Source organism: Notechis scutatus, chromosome 3 (assembly GCF_049901735.1).
Source record: "Notechis scutatus isolate UNSWTSFEM ecotype Mainland chromosome 3, rNotScu1.2, whole genome shotgun sequence".
Taxonomy (NCBI): Eukaryota; Metazoa; Chordata; class Lepidosauria; order Squamata; family Elapidae; genus Notechis; species Notechis scutatus.
Genome location: NC_142011.1, coordinates 45,732,591 through 45,752,987, shown reverse-complemented (window position 1 = coordinate 45,752,987; position 20,397 = coordinate 45,732,591). Strand labels below are relative to the sequence as shown.

General features: G+C 39.7%; 1 protein-coding gene across 1 annotated transcript in view; it reads left to right on the top strand.

Moving 5' to 3' along the window:
- The window catches only part of SLC60A1 (solute carrier family 60 member 1), a 49,655-nt gene that overhangs the window by 7,135 nt on the left and 22,123 nt on the right, over positions 1-20,397 (top strand). Inside the window, exons 2-3 of the mRNA XM_026676829.2 lie at positions 16,279-16,477; positions 18,412-18,645. Of these exons, the coding sequence (XP_026532614.1) occupies positions 16,279-16,477; positions 18,412-18,645 (433 nt within the window). The remainder of the gene's footprint in view (positions 1-16,278; positions 16,478-18,411; positions 18,646-20,397) is intronic.

Here is a 20,397-nt window from a genome sequence, read left to right as displayed (position 1 = left end):
CAGGCTTCTACATTCCAATGGGCTACCTTCACATGGGCCAAGGTTGGTAGAGTGAGAAGGGAATGTGGACAGGGCAGATGAAAATGGCACAAATTTATCTTTAATAAATCAAGACATAAATTGTTTATCTCAGTGTTGCCAGTCAGTTGACCTGAAGATACACCTTTGAGATATGTGATGGATAACAGACACTGTGTCCAAGTGTTTCATGTGCCAAGTGTACAGCTTTTCAATTGTATGTACATTCAGTTCAGTTCATAGTGATTGTTGATGTCTTTACATTGTATTTTGTAGATGGTGCCTGTTTTTTTCTGGGGCTGCTGCGTCTTTTGGTTTGTTTAAAATGTTTTGGAGGGCTTTAATTGGTCAGATTCCATGAGGTTGTGATAGTCTGTTGGTGGTTTCTGGGATGTTTTTGACTGTTGTCTTTTTATGATTTGTATTGGTTATGCTGTGTTGGTTGAGTGGTCAGACACTTTTTTATGAAGTTACACTGACATCGATTTTGTTGGAAGATAATTTGCTTCCTTTTTCTGCTGTTCAGAGTTTCTTCAGTGTGTTTGTGCTCATCTAAATAGAGTTCTTACAGCTTCTCTTGTAGGAGGTTGTATAATTACTTTGATAGTGGAGCATTTGATTGGTGTGAGTGGTTTTTTTTGGTATACTTGTGTTTCTAGTTTGCCATCATAGTCTCTGTTGATCAGGATATCCAGGAAGGGTAGTGAGTTGTTGTTCTTCCCTGGTGAATTAGATTCTTTTGAAGATGTTGTTGATGGTTTTGTGGGTGTTCCCTAATTGGTCCATTTTATTATGGTGATTTTGCCATCTACATATCTGATCCATATTTTGGGTTGTATTTGTCAGAGTACTAGATATTGCATTATGACTTCCACTATGAGTCTTGAAAGTGGTGATCCCATAGGTTCCCACAGGAGTCATCTACCACATACAGTATAAAAACTGCAACAGTGTGTTAAAACAAACACTGAAGACTAGCAGAAAGCATCCATCTAGCCAACTAGCAGTCAGAAGACCTGATGAAAAATCTTTAATTTCACAACATATGGACAGACTTAATCATAGTTTCAACTGGGAAACTGTGACCATCCTAGATCAAGCCAAAACTGAAAACATGAGAGAATTCCTGGAAGCCTGGTGCTCTAACAAAGTGGCCATCAATAGACATATAGGCATAAATAATATCTACATACTGTGCAAAGGAGATAAAAAGGGAACAAAAAGACCAAAACACCTTCCCACCAGCAATCAACATCCAGATGAGCATAGAGTAACACCAAGATTACCATCAGACCAACAATCAAGTAAACAATGCCTCAATCAAGAAACTGGCAAACAAGTTAACAGTAAACAGCCCAGCAAAACCTGCAAGACCACTCCCACTGACAGAACAAGCCACTAGAATATAAATTGAGAGCAAACCCCACTCCTTACTAACATTGATCATGTTACCTAGTTAAATAATGAAATGTCTGGAAGAAAACAACCAAGCTCAGAGAGCACCACAGACCCCACAATTTAATCCTGAGCTATAAATATTCTCCGTTTTTGGTACAAGCAAAGAATATTGAGACTTTAGATCCTCCTCCCAATCAGATTTGCAAATCAAGTCAATTTGTGCTAAAATCTGCTCTGAAGTGGTGGCCTCAAAAAGGATCAGTCCATTATTTAAATTACTGCAAATGAACATCCCTAAATTCTTGGGTTAATAGAGAAAAGTCTTATTACTATATTTGGAAAGAAAAATGCAATTACTCCTTGCCGGAGATGTACTGCTGGAAGACACACCCTTAAACTAACAGCTGCAGCCCCCAGTGCTCACAAAATATCATGAAGATTTTGTCTTGCACTACATGTGATGCTTAGATCATCCAAAAAGATTCCATTATTTTTATTGGCATCCTTGTTTTGACTCACCAGGGGTTCAGAATTTATACTTCTCTTGGAAGGTATGAGATCTCAAAAGAATATGAAAGAAATTCATCTTAAATTCATAAGTCTCTAAATGTGTGCTAGAAATGCAGTTGAGGAAGAGATAATCAAAGATGATGAGACATATCACAAGAGTTGGCAGTACTGTATATCCATTTTGATTTTGTGAACAATTTTTTTCCTAAAAGCAAGACATAATGCTTTTAAACTCACCCTGTCTATTATGTTTAGTGTGCCACTCTTTTATGATTAAGCACATTCATAGATTTCAGTACACATTGCTTCCTGTATTACAAGTCCTTAATTCCTTTTGTTGATATTATAAAGAAGTAGGCTCAATTTTTGTCTTTTTTTAGTCAAACAAGGAAACAAAAGTTGTTGTTAATGGGCTAATGCCTTATTAACAATTCTGGGGATGAAAGTTGAGAGTGACATTAGGGAAATATTTTATTATGCTGACTGTTGCCAATTTTATGGTCAGAATTTACAGTCAGAAGAAACATACAGGCCACACATTTCTCTAAAACCACAAATATGATTTGTTTTTCACTTCATATATTGAAGAACTTTAAAAACTATTGGATTTTAAACCATGATGTCTTAATATTTACTTGGGAGCTCATATATTGTACTATTCCAGCAAGATTTGATTCTTGGCACATGCATAGACACATGTATAGCTCTTCCAAGGATGCTCTGTAAAATCTTGATTCTGTCTAGTCATCTAAACAGAGAAGTTAATTTCTTGTTGTGACTGACTGGTTTTTGTTGCAGTCCATGATTTTTTCAGTCACTATCTACTGATCCCTAATTTGAAGATATCTATCTTCTTTCTCTCACTATTTCTTGTCATAGATCCTACATTATCAATGGAAAGACCATTCGTTTAACTATGCTGATCTTGCTTAACCTTGTCACTATGAGATTAATCTCTTTATTCAATAATGTACTCTGCTCAAAAAAATAAAGGAACACTTAAACAACACAATGTAACTCCAAGTCAATCACACTTCTGTGAAATCAAACTGTCCACTTAGGTAGCAACACTGATTGACAATCAATTTCACATGCTGTTGTGCAAATGGAATAGACAACAGGTGGAAAGCATAGGCAGTTAGCAAGACATCCCCAATAAAGGAGTGGTTCTGCAGGTGGTGACCACAGACAACTTCTCAGTTCCTATGCTTTCTGGCTGATGGTTTGGTCACTTTTGAATGCTGGCGGTGCTTTCACTCTAGTGATAGCATGAGACGGAGTCTACAACCCACACAAGTGGCTCAGGTAGTGCAACTCATCCAGGATGGCACATCGATGTGAGCTGTGGCAAGAAGGTTTGCTGTGTCTGTCAGCATAATGTCCAGAGCATGGAGGCACTACCAGGAGACAGGCCAGTATATCAGGAGATGTGGAGGAGGCCGTAGGAGGGCAACAACCCAGCATCAGGACCTCTACCTCCATCTTTGTGCAAGGAGGGACAGAAACAGTCAGAAACAGGCTCCATGAGGGTGGTATGAGGGCCCAAGGTCCACAGGTGGGGGTTGTGCTTACAGCCCAACACCGTGCAGGACGTTTGGCATTTGCCAGAGAACACCAAGACTGGCAAATTCACCACTGGCACCCTGTGCTCTTCACAGATGAAAGCAGGTTCACACTGAGCACATGTGACAGATGTGACAGGGTCTGGAGACGCCATGGAGAATGTTCTGCTGCCTGCAACATCCTCCAGCATGACCAGTTTGGCAGTGAGTCAGTAATGGTGTGGGGTGGCATTTCTTTAGGGGGCCGCACAGCCCTCCATGTGCTCATCAGAGGTAGCCTGACTGCCATTAGGTACCGAGATGAGATCCTCAGACCCCTTATGAGACCATATGCTGGTGCGGTTGGCCCTGGGGTCCTCCTAATGCACGACAATGCTAGACCTCATGTGGCTGGTGTGTCAGCAGTTCCTGCATTGATGCTATGGACTGGCCCGCCCGTTCCCCAGACCTGAATCCAATTGAGCACATCTGGGTCATCATATCTCACTCCATCCACCAATGCCACATTGCACAACAGATTGTCCAGGAGTTGGGGGATGCTTTAGTCCAGGTATGGGAGGAAATCCCTCAGGAGACCATCCGCCACCTCATCAGGAGCATGCCCAGGTGTTGTAGGGAGGTCATACAGGCACGTGGAGGCCACACACATTACTGAGCCTCATTTTGACTTGTTTTAAGGACATTACATCAAAGTTGGATCAGCCTGTAGTGTTTTTTTCCACTTTAATTTTGAGTGTAACTCCAAATCCAGACCTCCATGGGTTACTAAATTTGATTTCCATTGATAATTTTTGTGTGATTTTGTTGTTAGCACATTCAACTATGTAATGAACAAAGTATTTAATAAGAATATTTCATTCATTCAGATCTAGGATGCCTTATTTTTGTGTTCCCTTTATTTTTTTGAGCAGTGTATATTTTCTTGAGTCTGAGCAAACAAAACTATCACCTTTCCTTTTTTGCCACCCATTCAAAGTCTACTAGTCAAGTTGTTTGACATTAACTTTGTCTTAATTTTTAGCAGGAAACTGGACTTTTCACAATCCATTATTTACTTTCATTATGTTTCAGCTTCATATATCTTTCAGCTTCATATTTTCATTCAGGCCATCACTTTTCCAATCTTGCTATTCATGTGAATAGATTCATTGAACATAAAGAGGGATAGGGATGACATGTATGATAATCTCACCCCTTTCCCTATTTTGAGCCCCTGTGTTTCTCCAAATTCAGTTCTTGCAGTACTTTTTGTTATAGCAAGTTTACTTGTTTTTTATATATATATACAAATAAATTTATATTTATATTTATATATATATATATATATATATATATATAGGCTACAACTTTAAAAGCACAACTACAATGACGTGGGAAAATACCCAACAAAGCTGAATGCCATTATATATATATATATATATATATATATATATATATATATATATATATATATATATATATATATATATATATATATATATATATACACACACACACACACACACACACACACACACACACACACACACACACGTGTTTCTCACATAATAAGGCCGGGCCTTATTTTTTTGACCCCAAAAAGCGGCTGGGACGTCTTTTTGGGGGTGACTTAATTCTCCCCCTTGCATCCTCGGGTGGGTGGGCGGGAGGCGACAGCTTGGATATTCGGGAGACCTTCGGGTTCGGGCCACCGTTGCTTTTCCTTCTCCCTTGCTGCTGCGGCGTTTGGCGGCAGCCACGTGCGGCCAGTCAGGGCTCCTCCCTGCAACCGGAGCCCTGAGGAGACACTTGGCTTCAGGTGCTCCGTCTTTCCTTTGCTTTCGAAGGTAAGCGGAATTATTTTACAAAGCCTCCCCTGCCGAGAGGGCAGCCCAACCACGTGGGAGGCTAATCTCCCGGGCCTCTTCGGTTCCTCCCCGACCTCCCTACGCTGCATGCGCCTCTGACGCGCCGCTCCCTTCAGCCCAGTGAGCTCTTCCACCTCAAAGAAAGGCCAGGCGGGCGGCTGCGGGCAACAGCAGCGGGTCTGAGCCGCTTCGCAGCGAAACAGCCACCACCTGTAGCCCGGCGGGGGAGAACGAGCGAGGTTAGCGCCCGCCAGCCCGGATGAGATTTGGGAGCGAGGGGCAGGAGGAGGCACGCACACACTCGCGGCTCACTTTCCCAGCTTTGCCCAGCCCTTACGGCTCTGGCGCGGCCTGGCGGGCAGCGAGCGCCTCCCGCCCGGACCCTCCGCTCATCCTGCCAGGGCGCGCCAGAGCCGTAAGGGCTGGGCAAAGCTGGGAAAGTGAGCCGCGGGTGTGTGCGTGCCTCTCCTGCCCCTGTTCCCAAATCTCGCCCGGGCTGGCGGGCGCTAACCGTGGATCTCCCCACGTCGGGCTACGGGTGGTGGCTGTTTCTGCTGCGCAGCGACTCAGACCCGCTGCTGCTGCTCTGCAGCCGCCCGCTTGGCCTTCTCTTTGAGGGTGGAAGAGCTCGCTGGGCTGAAGGGAGTGGCGCGTCAGAAGGTGCGCAGCGTAGGGAGGTCGGGGAGGAACGGAAGAGGCCCTGGGAGATTAGCCTCCCACGTGGTGGGCTGGCCTCTCTCAGGCAGGGGAGGCTTTGTAAATAGTCGCTTTACCTTCAAAGCAAAGGAAGACGGGCGCCTGAAGCCAAGTGTCTCCTCAGGCTCCGGGGCAGGAGGAGCTGACTGTTGCCGCACGATGGCTGCGCCAAACGCCCATGCAGCAAGGGAGAAGGCAGCTGAGGAGAAGGGAGAAGCAGCGTTGGAAGGTCTCCCGATATGAAGTGCCCCACCAACGGGCAGGCACCATATCCGGGCATGCAACAAAAGTACTTACTAACGGCAAGCCCCCGCTCTCCCCCTCCATTTCGCATGTTTAATATGGGGCTTAATTTGGGGAGGGCTTAATTTGATTTTATGCCAATAAAACATGGTGGGGCTTCCTATTGGTGGAGGCCATATTGTTGGAGAAACACGTATATATATATATATATATATATATATATATATATATATATATATATATATATATATATATATATATATGTTTTCTTAAGTTTTCATGCGGTACTTACATGTATGGTGTTCGGCTTGGTTCGGGTATTTTCCCACGTCATTGTAGTTCTTTTAAAGTTGTAGCAACGTTTCAGCAGAATCTCATCTGCCATCATCAGGCTTCTGTATTGTGTCCGTCTGTGAGTCAGACTTTTACAGTAGTTTCAGATTTGAATTTGGGGCAGCCTATTGCTGTGCCAGAATGGTTTTTCTTCATCCTGATTGGTTGGGAGTCTTGGTCTGTGTTTATTGGTCTCGGAGTTTGCTGTGTTCTGCTTGATTGGTGTCTCTAATATCTTCTGTCTGTTTTCTGGCTCTTTTTGTATCTTGATTGGCTGGCAGCATTGTGTTGCTTTAATGGAGGCCTTTAGTGCAGCTTGGCTTCGGGTAAATGGACAGATATATATATCTGCTTTGGAAGAGTAATCAGGTATTCTGACATACAAATCAGTCTTATCAATAAAGGAGAATATTTGTAGCTCGGGATTGAAATGAGGGGTCCCTGCTACTCTCTGAACTTGGTTGTTTCCTTGCAGATATTTCATTACCCAAACTGGGTAACCTCATCAATGCTAACGTGCTACCACTGATGATGTTATCTAGTTTGGTTGTTTTCTTACAGAAGTTTCGTTACCCAAATTCAGAGAGTGCCAAGGACCCCTCAATCGGTCTTAATATATTGCACATTCTCAGGTGTTCTAAACCAGGGGTTGCCAACCTTTTGGACCTCAGGGACCACCAAACTCATAATTTTAAATCCCGCAGACCAGAGACCCTGGGAAAATCCCCAAAAAAGTCTGCAGGAAAATTATCCACCCTGTTTTCCTACCAATCGATCATACTCCAGCTCCATTCTCAGGGGGAGAAAGAGAGAGGCTTTATGCAAGGAAAGCAGCAGAAGCAGCAGAAGTCTTTCTTTCTCTCCTCCTAACTCCACCAGAAATGAGTGTTTGTGAGACTTGTCGCGCTTGCGCAGTCTCTTGGAGCAGGATGCCTTGCAGGGTTCCAAAGACTCGTTTCTGGTGGAGTTTGGGGGAGAGAAAGAAAGACTTTTGGTGCTTTCCTTGGATTAATTGCTTTGGGTGGTGCTTTGGGACCACCAAAATTTTGCCTGCGGACCACCAGTAGTCCCCGGCCCACTGGTTGGCGATTACTGTTCTAAAAAAAGGCCTTGCTATAGCATCTTGCATTCTCTACCCTTCTATTTAACCCATCTTTTGTTAGCTATGTGGATATAGCTATCTCCTGCTTACTTATTTGTCATTTGTTTCTCCATGAGCAGCTTTATTCTATTTTATAAACTCTTAAAATCAGCCTTATGGGGAAATTTAGTGCAATAGTTTAATCATTTGTAAGTTTTCTTAAATTTCCCCTTGAAAAATATATAATACACTAAGTCTAGGGCGATATAGCTGTGTTTTATGTTTGTCAGCTGAATGACTGCCTCTTCCATACAGTTTAATTAACAAACCCATTTATTTTAACAATTGAAGCAAAGCTAAATACAGTACAGGTAGTCTTGATCATTCATTCAGTCCATTCAAAGTTACAATGGCATTGAACAAATTGTGGTTATGACCAGTTCTTGGAGTTCTAGCCATCCTAACACACCCATGATCACAAGATTGCAATCCAGGTAATTGACAACCAGTTCATACTTATGATGATTGCAGTGACCTTCAATCACATGATTGCCATGTGTGACCTTCCCTGGCAGCTTCTCTAGAAACTCAATGGGGAACCCAGCAGAGAAGGTTGCAAGTGGCTGGGATAAATCTCCCCCAGCCTCACTGTGTTCGTGCTGTGCTGTGCTGGCCACTCATGCCATGCACCCTCTCCAACTCTCACCTTGCCTCCATAACAACCTTCTATACCCTCCCTGACAGTCACACCCTTGTGTGTCCCTGTGCACCCTTCCTGGCCCTTGCTGGGCAATCCTAAGTAACACCGCAAACCTTGCCATGGCTTGCTTGTACCTTTAGACACCCTCACAGATCATCACTGTACTTCCTTGGACCCTCGCACACTATCCTTAGCCCTAACCATGCCTCCTCCTCCTCACACACACACACCCTGCATGCCTCTCCCAACCCTGGTGTGCATCCCTTACATTTTTATGGACCCCCTTATGCCTCTCTCACCTGGCAGCAGCCACTTCCCTTCTTGCAAGCCACCTGGGACTTGCTACTTCCTGCCTGCTTTCCCACTGACTTGCTTTTTCATCACCTAATGAACAGTGGATTTGGTTAACAATGGCAACTGTGATTGCCTCACCAAACAATGCATTCCTGCTTTATGACTTAGTGATAGAAATTCCAATCTCAATTGCTGTTGTATGTTTTGGGCTATCTATACATGAATCCAGCTGTATAGAGCTGTATGAATCCACTGAATAGAGAGATTCCTGGATAAGGAAATCCTGAAAATACTCACGTCTCTTTAAATATATTGGTTCTGTTGCTCTGGCTATTATTTATCTGTACCCCACATTTTAAAATAAATTCACATATGCATACAATGCAATAAATGTGGTCCTCGGATCACAATAGCTCTGCATCCCTAATGTGTGTGTCCTTAGGTGGTCAGGAAATTCTGGGTATAGAAGTCCAGACATCTTCAAGTTGGCAAGTTGGAAAAACACTGATTTAGTACAATATGTAATACAGTATTTTTGTCATTGCCATTCTACTGTATGTATATCTATCTGAAGTTCTCTTTCCTCTTAAGTGCTCCTTCCAGCTTCAGCCTTTCCCCATTTCACACTTCAATCTTTTATTTTATTAAAAACTAGTTCACATTTTTTTTCTCACTGTTGGATCCTATACTGTATAAAAAAGATGGAGCAGTTGTTGAATCCACCCAGGGTGCTTTAGAATTACAGTATTATAGTTGTTTAATAACTTCCTGTTCCTTTCTAAATTTCAAAGCATACTTTTGTGCAGGACTTTGAAAAAGTTTAGATTTTAATCTATTTATGAAAGAATATTTGTTTTGTTCATCTGCCTGGAAGATTATTTCAGAATATTTGAGTGTTGTTAACATAGCTGGATACTGGCTGTGGAAGAATCCTTGTAGGGAAGACCTAATGCCTGTCAGTTTCAAGGCTCAGTTTCTGAGATGCCAATCATAGGCCTCTGACAAGCAAGCAAGCAAGATAATCCTGTTTCTCCTACACATCTATTGTCCAAAAGGATAATACATTTAAATGTGAAGGTTACAATTAGAATGAATCATATTGTTCTATTCATTTTTAAAAAATCTATTTGGAAGAGTTACCTACCTTCCTTTTATGGGAATTCCACCTTAGGAATTATTTAGGATAATTCCTTGCAACTGTAGATAAACACTCACTATCTCAACCTATTTACAGTACGAATCTGTAGCTCTAACAAAGGCAGTTCTATAATTCTTTGATACCCTCCATGCACTTATTAGTTTCCCTTCTTTTACTTTTCCCATAGTTACCAAACAGTAATTTTTTTTCTGACATTGATTTGCATCACATGCCTGCTTGCATATCATCATCTTCTCAAGGGAGTAGCAAGTCATTATTTGTTCCAGGGTTGATTGATGGATTTTTCTTGCAGCCCACAATATTCTTAGCAACCATTTCCGGACCTATGCTTGAAAGCATTTTGAAGACCATTTGTGCTGTTTATGTGTGGGTTAGGGGAGTTCTTTTAACAGAAAATCAAATTTACCTTTCAATTTGTAGTACATGCTTTATCCTTACAACACAGGCAGATGAAGTTGATTTTGTGGCATGTGTGAAAATGTTCATTGTCCTGTGTCTCTCTTAGGTGTAATTCAAAGTCATACTGGTAGTGGCAATGAGATATTGTACCTTCTGCAATGATTAGGGTATGCAATGTAGATCCTTGTATACAGTGACTCTTGGCTACTCATCCATATCTGAGTAATTGCTTGTAATTCTGACTAATTCCTTCTTTGAAGTTATTGCCCAATATCAACCTCATTTTATTTGGATAAAGGTTGAAAGCATTAAGCAACTGATTTAAGTTTTTCTTTACCACAGATTTCTTATGTAGTTTGGAATTTGCCTTAAACTGAATTTGGCTATCGGTTCATGTAATTACATTTTATAGTAGCAATGCTAGGGTTTTAAAGCAAAGGTCTTTCTTGGCCCCACAAGGATTGAACATGAGATGGTCTGCATTGAAAGCCTGACTGTTCCACCAGGATATAGCCCTCCTGTAGTACAGGAAGAGTATGAGTCTTTGCATCACCTATTTAACAAATCTAGAAAACTTCAATCCAGTTGCTATGATTTAATCTTTTTAGATACTTTTGACCTGGATGATTGAGTCTTCATTTATATATTGCTTTTCATTTTGGGGAGAAACCCCTGGGAGTCTGTATAGCAAGAGTTGGTTCATTTCAACGACTCTCTGCCTACCCAAAATTTTCACTTTGACTGAAGGAGTTACTTGGATGAGTAACGAAATATCTCAGGTTGTTTGGTCCAGTTGCTGTAATGTAATCTTTTTAGATAGAAATCTAGTGCTTTTGTGCACATAGTACACTAAACTTGATTAGTTTTATTTTTAAATTGTGATTGCAAAGTTTCATTATGTTTCATTACACTGAAGTTTCTATAATAAACAATATTACTATATCAAACCATTTACCATACTTATTTACCTAATCGATATAGCCGCCGATCTCATAAAAAGCTAAAGTTACTGGATATACTTGCATATAAGGGCGTCTGTGCATAAGCACATTTTTAATCAAACTTTGGTGAAAATGTGCTACCTGCAGATAAATTGATCCACATCTTTCATGGTATTTTGGTCAAATATTTAAGCATTGGCTTATCCATGTATGGGTTTATGTATGAGTACATAGAGGAAATACAGTTTTTTTAAAAAAGCATTACTGTATATACTTGCGGATAAGTCCATCCACGTATAAGCCAAACCTTATTTTTTCTCAGTTTCTCTGCAAGTATATATGGTACTTCTTCAACACAACCTGAAAGTTACAGATAGTCCTGGTGAAACGATTACTTATTGTCATGGTAGGTTTGGATTTGGAGTCTGAGGAGGAGACCAATAATGAGTAGCAAGTGCCAGATCCAGTTTCAAAAGTGCTGACAGATGAGGAACAGTCAACTCCAGTGCTATCAGATGGACTGCCATCTGAGCAGGCAGAAGTGGTGGAACCAAACAGCAACCAGCAGTCACAGCTGATTTCACTCTCTGAAGATGAGGGTATGGGATTACTGCAAGTGTTCGGTGGGCTGCAAAGAGATTAGAACAAAAGTGCTCTGTGAGATTGCTCAGCAGAAGAAGTCTGCCCCACTAAATAAGCTACACAAGGGCTGTTTCTGTTAAAAGGTCTCCATTAACAGCAACCGTTCATTAATTCTCACTCCATGTGCCTTGATTTGTGAACCTTGCAATCCAGATTTTGAACCTGGACCAGCCGATGAATCCACGACAAGCTGTGACCCTTGGACACCACCTGACTATTATTCTGCCTGCCACTTTGATTTAGAAAACTCATAAGCCAGGCTTGCTGAATGTCTGGAGGCAACTTGTCTCTATACTGCAAATGTATGTATTTGCAAGCCTTATTTAGTGAAGAGAACAAACCTATGCTTTCGTGTATTTGTGTGATGTTGGCTAAGGACAGGACTCTCATTAAGTGATGGTTTGAAGTTACAACAGCATTGAATTACAGTCTGTATGATAAATTGTGGCCATTGCAGCATCCCCAGAATGTACCAACCTCTTTAACACATTCTTCGGCTCAGTATTTGTAAACAGCAACGGATCATGCCCAGTATTTCCTAGCCGTACCACAGATAACAACAATGATCTAATACATATCGATTTTACAGAAGACAATGTTGAAAAAGCACTACGCAATCTAAAACCATCTCTATCTATTGGACCGGATGGAATATGTGCCTACTTCTTAAAAAAGCTATCCACTGCTATAGCCAAACCTCTAAGCATAATCTTTGAAAAATCTTTCAGGACCAGCTCCTTGCCTAACCTATGGTCACAAGCCACAGTCATCCCCATCTTCAAAAAGGGAGACCCAAGCCTAGTTGAAAATTACAGACCAATCTCCTTATGCTGCGTCACCTGTAAAGTCATGGAATCAATTATTAACCAATCCATCATCCTCCACTTAGAGACAAACAACCTACTCTCCAATAAACAATTTGGTTTCAGAAAAAAACTATCCTGTAATCTGCAACTCTTACACTGCAAAAACATATGGACGACACAACTCGACCAGGGCAAAGCAATAGACGCAATCTACATAGACTTCTGTAAAGCCTTTGATTCAGTGGTACACGACAAACTACTCCTAAAAATAAAATCCTATGGTATCTCTGGACAACTGAATAACTGGATAGAAGCATTCCTGGCAAACAGACAACAAATGGTCAAAATTGGGAGCGTCCTATCAAATTCTGTACCTGTCAATAGTGGTGTCCCCCAAGGCAGTGTTCTAGGACCAACTCTCTTCATACTCTACATAAATGACCTCTGTGATCATATTAAGAGCAATTGCATTCTTTTCGCTGATGATGTAAAGCTGTTCAATACCACAGACAATACTGCTACCCTACAAAAAGATCTTGACTATGTATCAGAATGGTCAAACAAATGGCAACTTCAAATCTCAACAAATAAATGCTCTGTCTTACATATTGGCAAAAAAATCAGAAAATAAAATACAAGCTGAATAGTCAAGATCTTGTTGATGACCCAAGCTCTGTAAAGGACCTTGGAATACTCACCTCTAATGATCTAAGTGCTAGAGCCCACTGCAACTACATAGCCAAAAAGGCATTAAGAGTTGTTAACCTAATCCTACGTAGCTTTTTCTCTGGTAATATCACACTACTAACCAGAGCATACAAAACATTTACTAGACCAATATTCGAATACAGTTCATCAGTCTGGAACCCACATTACGTATCTGATATTAGCACAATTGAGAAAGTCCAGAAATATTTCACAAGAAGAGTTCTCCACTCCTCTACTTTGTAAAATACCTTATGCCACCAGACTTGAAATTCTAGAACTAGAAAACCTTGAATTACGCCGTCTTCGGTCTGATTTAAGCATGGTATATAAAATCATACATTGCAATGTCCTACCTGTCAATGAATACTTCAGCTTCAACCATAACAACACAAGAGCACACAATAGATACAAACTCAAAGTTAACCGCACCAAACTTGATTGCAGGAAATACGACTTCAGCAATAGAGTGGTCAATGTCTGGAATACTCTACCCGACTCTGTAGTTTCTTCCCCAAACCCCAAAAACTTTAACCTTAGACTGTCTACTATTGACCTCACCCCTTTCCTAAGAGGTCTGTAGGGGGCGTGCATAAGCGCACCAACGTGCCTACCGTCCCTGTCCTATTGTTTCTCTTATTCTTCTTTTTATTTTTCTTATATGTACCCAATTTCATGTATTCACAACTATGTATACACTTATACTTATTATCTTGTAAACAATTGGCAAATCAAATAAAATAAATAAATAAATAAAATAAAATAAATTCAGATGCTCAACAACTACAATGTCCAAAGGTCACATGATTGCTATTTGCAAACTCCACTGCTGGCTTCCAAAAAGGAAAGTCAATGAGGAAGCTGGCAGGAGATCATAAATGGTTATCATGTGACTGTGGACTTTGTGACCACATGGGGTTCATCTAATGACAACAGCTGGGACTGCCATAACTGCTCTCCTTAGATGGAATGATCATTTGATGGCATACTTTATTACTGCATTGCTTAGCAACAGAACTGCCAATCCTACTTATCATCATTAAGCAGGACTACTTGTATTCATTTTGTCATTTATGAAACATAAAATCTTGCCTATCTCAGTAAAATAATGAATTCTCAATTATATGTTTCTGAGTGATTGGGTTTTGCTTAATTTGAGTTAGTAAAATTTAGATATCCTATACACTATGTAGTATATTTTTAAGAAGGACTTATATCCGTTTGAGTAATACGATTTAAATTTGATTAGGGATTAATTCTTGTTTTTATCATTTTGTTTGCATAATTTTCAATAATTATTGATATAAAAATATTTTACAATTTTTACCATTTCTATTTTCTCCTTCTTAGTACCAGTATAATAGTCTCCTTTGGTGAGATGGGCATCTATATTTGATTAATACAATAAATAAATAAAAATTATATTCAGGTTTTCTCCATATCAGACTCCCCATATCAGATCTTAATAACTGTTTCACTAGCTTCTGTAGAAGTTGATATGCTTCTGATTCAACACATATGGAAGCAAATGTTTATGGGACCGGTTTATTGTCCAATTTCTCTTTAACAAAAATAAAACTCCCAAGTGTTTCCCTTACTTTAAAAGTATATTAGCTTTAAATAGAATTTCAACCCCTCTAAATAATTTGTTACTGCTGCAAGATATTGTTTGTCAAAATATTTTTTCTATATATCCTGTTTTGTATGTTTCTTGAAGTTTACTTCTTTCTAATATAATATATGATGCTAAATCTTTTCACCTTGTGCTGAATGCACTAATAACAAATTTATATCTCTAAACAAAAGAAAAACCATCATGATTGATTGCTCCTCCCCTTTCCTTGTATTCCTTCCTTTCTTTATCCCTTAATCTCACATGTCCTTTGGTCTTCCCTTAGCCAATCCCACCATCATAATTTAGGAAATGAACTTCAGTAAGTTAAAAGAAGATCCAGTCCCGAGCTCCTTGCTTGGTCTATTAATTACTTTTAACTCTTTGGTGGTCCAATGTTTAATTTTAAAATTGATTAGGTCTGTTGGGAGAGGGGGATTGGGGGATGACTTAGTATAGATATGTCAGTATGTTGTATGAGTTCAGATCATTTGTTCAGTTAGTGTATTTGAGCCTCCAATTCATAGAAACCACTAAATCAGATAATTGAATAAAGAGGAAAGGGTTTTATATGAATCTGCTCCTACACCATATAGCTGTTGATGATGTCCTAAAGAACTTAGAAATTGCAATTAATGTTTAACTTCTCATTGTGTTTGTAGACTAGTTGAGGGCAGAAGGTAGCTGTTCTTCTACAAGACTCATGTGTAGCATTTCAGTTTTGGCATACTGCCCGTTCCTAGTTATTAGCATCTGCATATTTATTCCCCAACGAGCTCTTTTTGTATCCCAGAGGTATTGCTTTTATAGCTCTGAGCTTGTTGCTGACACATCACTAGCACTTAGCCGTTGTTGTTTTTTTTGCTTGCTGCTCCTATTTTTATATGTATTTTTCATTCCTGTGTAATCAATACCAAGCTCGAATTTGGGGCCTAGCTGGATATGGCAAGTCCTTTCAGAATCAGTTATTTATAAGAAGTTCCATGTAAGTGATCTTTAGATTGTCCTGCCTTATTATAATCTTTCTAGAATGAAATCTATCCTATTTGATGTATTGTTTACCACATTTGAAATTTGGTGGGAAGGATTTGTTTTCCACATATATCATGATATCAATTACATTACGTGGCACTGTCTTCTGTCAGATTCATAATAAGCATTAGTCAATTAAAGCTAGACATAATTCTACTGATGAACAAGTAGGAGAAGTTAAAACATATACCCCCTTTGAATACTAAAAATGCTGGAAGTGGAAACAGATCTAGCAATCCTCATATTATGACTGGCCTATGATACAGCAACATAAATAACTTGTGCCTTTTCTTTTTCCAGATTGGCACACTCTCTGCTCGCTCTCTTTGCTTCATCCCTGGCTATTTCTGTGGTTTTTGCCATCATCCCTGTCTGTCACAATGTGGTGGTTCTTGCGGTGGTCATGGCTGTGGCTGGGCTGGCCATGGGGTGTATCGACACACTTTCCAATATGCAGCTGGTGAAGATTTATCAGAAGGATTCAGCGGTCTTCCTGCAGGTGAGAAGGAGACTGGTGGATGCCGGGCCTAATTTTGCACCCCTGCTTGTTTTGCTTGTATTCCCCTCCTTCTCCATTGGTTCATAACTGTTCAAGGCTCCCTTGTACTTGCCGTGATGAGGAATGTTTTTCTCTGATAGGGAAATATGAAGATAAGTAAACTGAGTCCCATTTTTATGCTAGGGAGAAGGAAGAACATTTTCATTTTGTACTGAGCTTGGATGGTTTATTATCTTCAGAGTCAAAATCAGTGCAACATGGAGGGGAAGCCTCAAACTTCAAAAAGACAGAATTTTCCTAAATACTATATTAGAGCAGTTAGAGCAAAATCTGTGATTAGAAATGGTAAATGCTGCTGCATCTGGGCATCTCTGGCTTTCTCTTGTGTCCCAAATACCTGTATATTTTCTTTTCTGCACCCTCCATGTTGCATTTTGGAATATAATATTTTCATTTCCTTTCAGTTTCTGTTGTAAGATATAAGTATGCAAATACAAATAGATCAATTGTAAATATATTAAAAGTATTATTTATAATACTTTTATTATAATATATTAAAAGTATATTTATAAAAGTAAATATATTGGTGGGAAAGTAACAGTGCTGTGTGACACCATGCTGGCCACATGACTGCAGAAATATCTTTGGACAGCACTGGGTCAATAACTTTGAAATGGAGATGAACACCCCGCCCCCCTGTATTTGGCAACAACTAGCAGAGAAAAATCCACAGGGACTTCTTATCTCCATTTTATATATAGAAGAAGAAGAAGATATGTGCCCTATACCGTCCTTCTCCCCAGATTAACACTTGGATGCAAAACTAGAAGTAAAGGCATGTTGGCTTCAAACAGAAGCATGATTTAGAACTAAGGAATGCTGCACATAATGAATTAATGCAATCATTTCAATGTTGATCTGGCATTCAGACCAATCAAGAGTACCAGAACATGAGCCTCAGGAGCAATAGAATTGAGTGTATCAATTTATAACTTGTTTCTGAATAAGTAAGACAAGATGTAAGTACTTCATTGTGTTAGAATAATGAATGTACAATCCTTTATCAATAGAAGTTAATCTGTGGATACATTTTAGCAATAATAATAGCATTTAGACTTATATACCGCTTCTTTTGTCAGTTTTGTATACATATTTCTATATATTTTGTCAGTTTTTTTATATTTTAGAGTTCTTATCATGTTCCCATTTACTAAAATAGATACTTCCCTCTTTCTTGCACACCCCATTCAAATCATGTTAATGTTACATATGAAGCTGTTAAAACATATCTTTGGCTTGGGAAACTATCATTCTATAGTAACCATTTTACCACAATCTCATCTTCTGCTACCAAAAGATAGAGACATGTTACAACATTTTCCTGGAGGATTAATCTTTGCTTAGCCATAACCTAGCCATTAATCCTATCTTGGGTAACATACTAGCTATGGTTAAAGCAAGTTAATCTATAGCAAGCCACAGCTATAAAATGAGATTAAATTATTCCTACTCCATCATAATCTTAAGCAATTATCTAGTTTAGCTGATATAATAAACCAAACCATAATATGGTTTAGCATGTTACATTGAACAGAGTTACAATATTGATTTGCATCACACCTCAAGTCAGCATCATAATTGTGCTGACTTATCCTCTGATTCTTCTGTGGTATAGGATATGTCTATAGTCCCAGTCTCTCGCATAGGAGGAGCAAAATGTCAAGAGCACTTGGGTAGCATATGAAGTTTATTGCAGAGTTAACTGTGCATACAGCCTTCCACAACCTGTCTCTAGAACCCAGATGAATTTAGTGATAAACTATTAATTCATTCTGAACCCTATTCATTTCATCTGGCCAGATTTGTTACTGGCAATGTTGGATATCACAGTCTGAGAGTAGTTAACCAGCTTTTCTCTTTGTTATTCTCTGTAGGCCCTTCATTTTTTTGTGGGCTTTGGTGCCCTGCTAAGTCCTCTGATAGCTGACCCTTTTCTATCAGACACCAATTGCATCCTGGCAAATGGCACAGCCAGTGGTAGTAGCAACCTCCCTCACATCCGGAAGTCGTTGGTCCCACATCATCCAGGGAACCTGACACATTATGACCTACCCATAAAAGGACTGACCAGAGTGTCTTATGCTTTCTGGATTATAGCTCTGATCAACGTAAGTATGGCCACCTTCATAGTCAATGGTTCGTTCCATGTATAATGTTCATACACATCTTCAGAGTAATGCAAGTAGAAGCTTCTGATTCCAGGTTGCAATTTTTTTTGACATTCTGGCAGATCAATCTTCTCAAAATGTTTCCGCCATTATCCTTTGTCCAAATATTACAGTCATATGAACTATGGGGCACAGATAAAATTTAAAGCTTTACTTTTGAGTTATCGCGTTTCGAGAGGCCATGAGCATAAAAGCAACATTCAATAGAGTGTTCTGCTTCTGCAGAAATTATCAGATTGACAAGGAATAGATTGCCCAAATGGCTTGCTACCGAAGAACCATACTTTGCCTGATATTTAAATCTTGCTAAACCAGGAAACAAATTCATAATCCTCCTCAGTCCTTTCTGAAACAGTCGCTGCCTTTTCTTCCTCTTTTATAGAGTCCAGTTAGATTAATTGACATTTTTCCTAGTTTCCCTTGTTAATAAAATTCCACATTTCAAGGAAGAAAGTCTGGAAGTAGGAGGACTAGTTAATGACTGATGTTTTTCATGATCAGTTACCATTTCAAGAGGGCGTTTGCTGATTTCAGTCTCCACTCAGCCTTGAGCTTGTTAGAACTATCAATACAGGTTGATAGAACAGCCTGAAGTTATATGTTCCCTTGCAGTCCCCTATCTTTTATGTGGGTATTTCTTTTATTTTTATTAACCTTAATGAACGTACATGTTTACATCATATAGTGAATACCACTCAGTTCATGGAGACTTACTCTAAAGTTGGTGTACTACTGAGAATTTAAATGGCATGGCAAGGGTGAAGCAGTGGATGTGGGTCTGCCCTGGTTACAGACAATAAGAGGGTACATTAATTGGCAACTTGGAGGTGACAAAGAGGCCATTTGGAAGGTTGGTGGCAAGTGTGGAGTAAGGTCACTGCTGTCAGCGCGCCAATCAGTGTCTACACTGAATGGACAGAGGAATTTAAGTAAATCTACCCTGTACCCAGTCAGTCATACCAATGGGAGCTTTGCTTTTTTATGAGAGGTTGGGGAGGGCAGGCAGAAAGGGAGGAATTAAATTTGTCTTTTCTCACTAACTGCACGCATGTTGTGCTGTATGAATAAACATAAAAGAGGATATTGAAATGGCCGCAGACATTGCTATTATGGCAATACACAGGTTAAACTCCAGCAAAAAAGATAGTGGGGCTTTTGTTCCAAATTTGGGGGGGGGGAGTTGGTGGTGGGTTGATATTTTTTATTAATATGTTTTGCAATTCTTAATGCATTGTATTGTTTCAGTACAATTATAGTTATGCAGTATTAATTAAGGATTGATACTCCATTATTTAGATAACTGAGACTGTGGAAATAAAGTAAAATGAAATATTATATCAATATTTATTACAATTTAGGATGATAATTTTAGAAAGATAACTTTCAACCAAAACTGAATATAACATTAGAAAAAGAAAGCTGCTGCTGATTGCATCAAAATATTTGTTGTACAGTAAAACTTTCATTCTTGAGCTGACTACTTAGTGTCAAAGTCATCATCATAGTGTTACTTAATAGTTTTAAATATTACTAAACAGATAATCAGAGTTGGAAGGGACCTTGTAGGTCATCTAGTCCAATCCCCTGCCCAAGCGGGAGACCCTACACCATTTCTGACAAATGGCAGTCCAATCTCTTCTTGAAAGTCTCAAGTGATGAGAAGTTGCTCCCACAACTTCCGAGGGCAAGCTG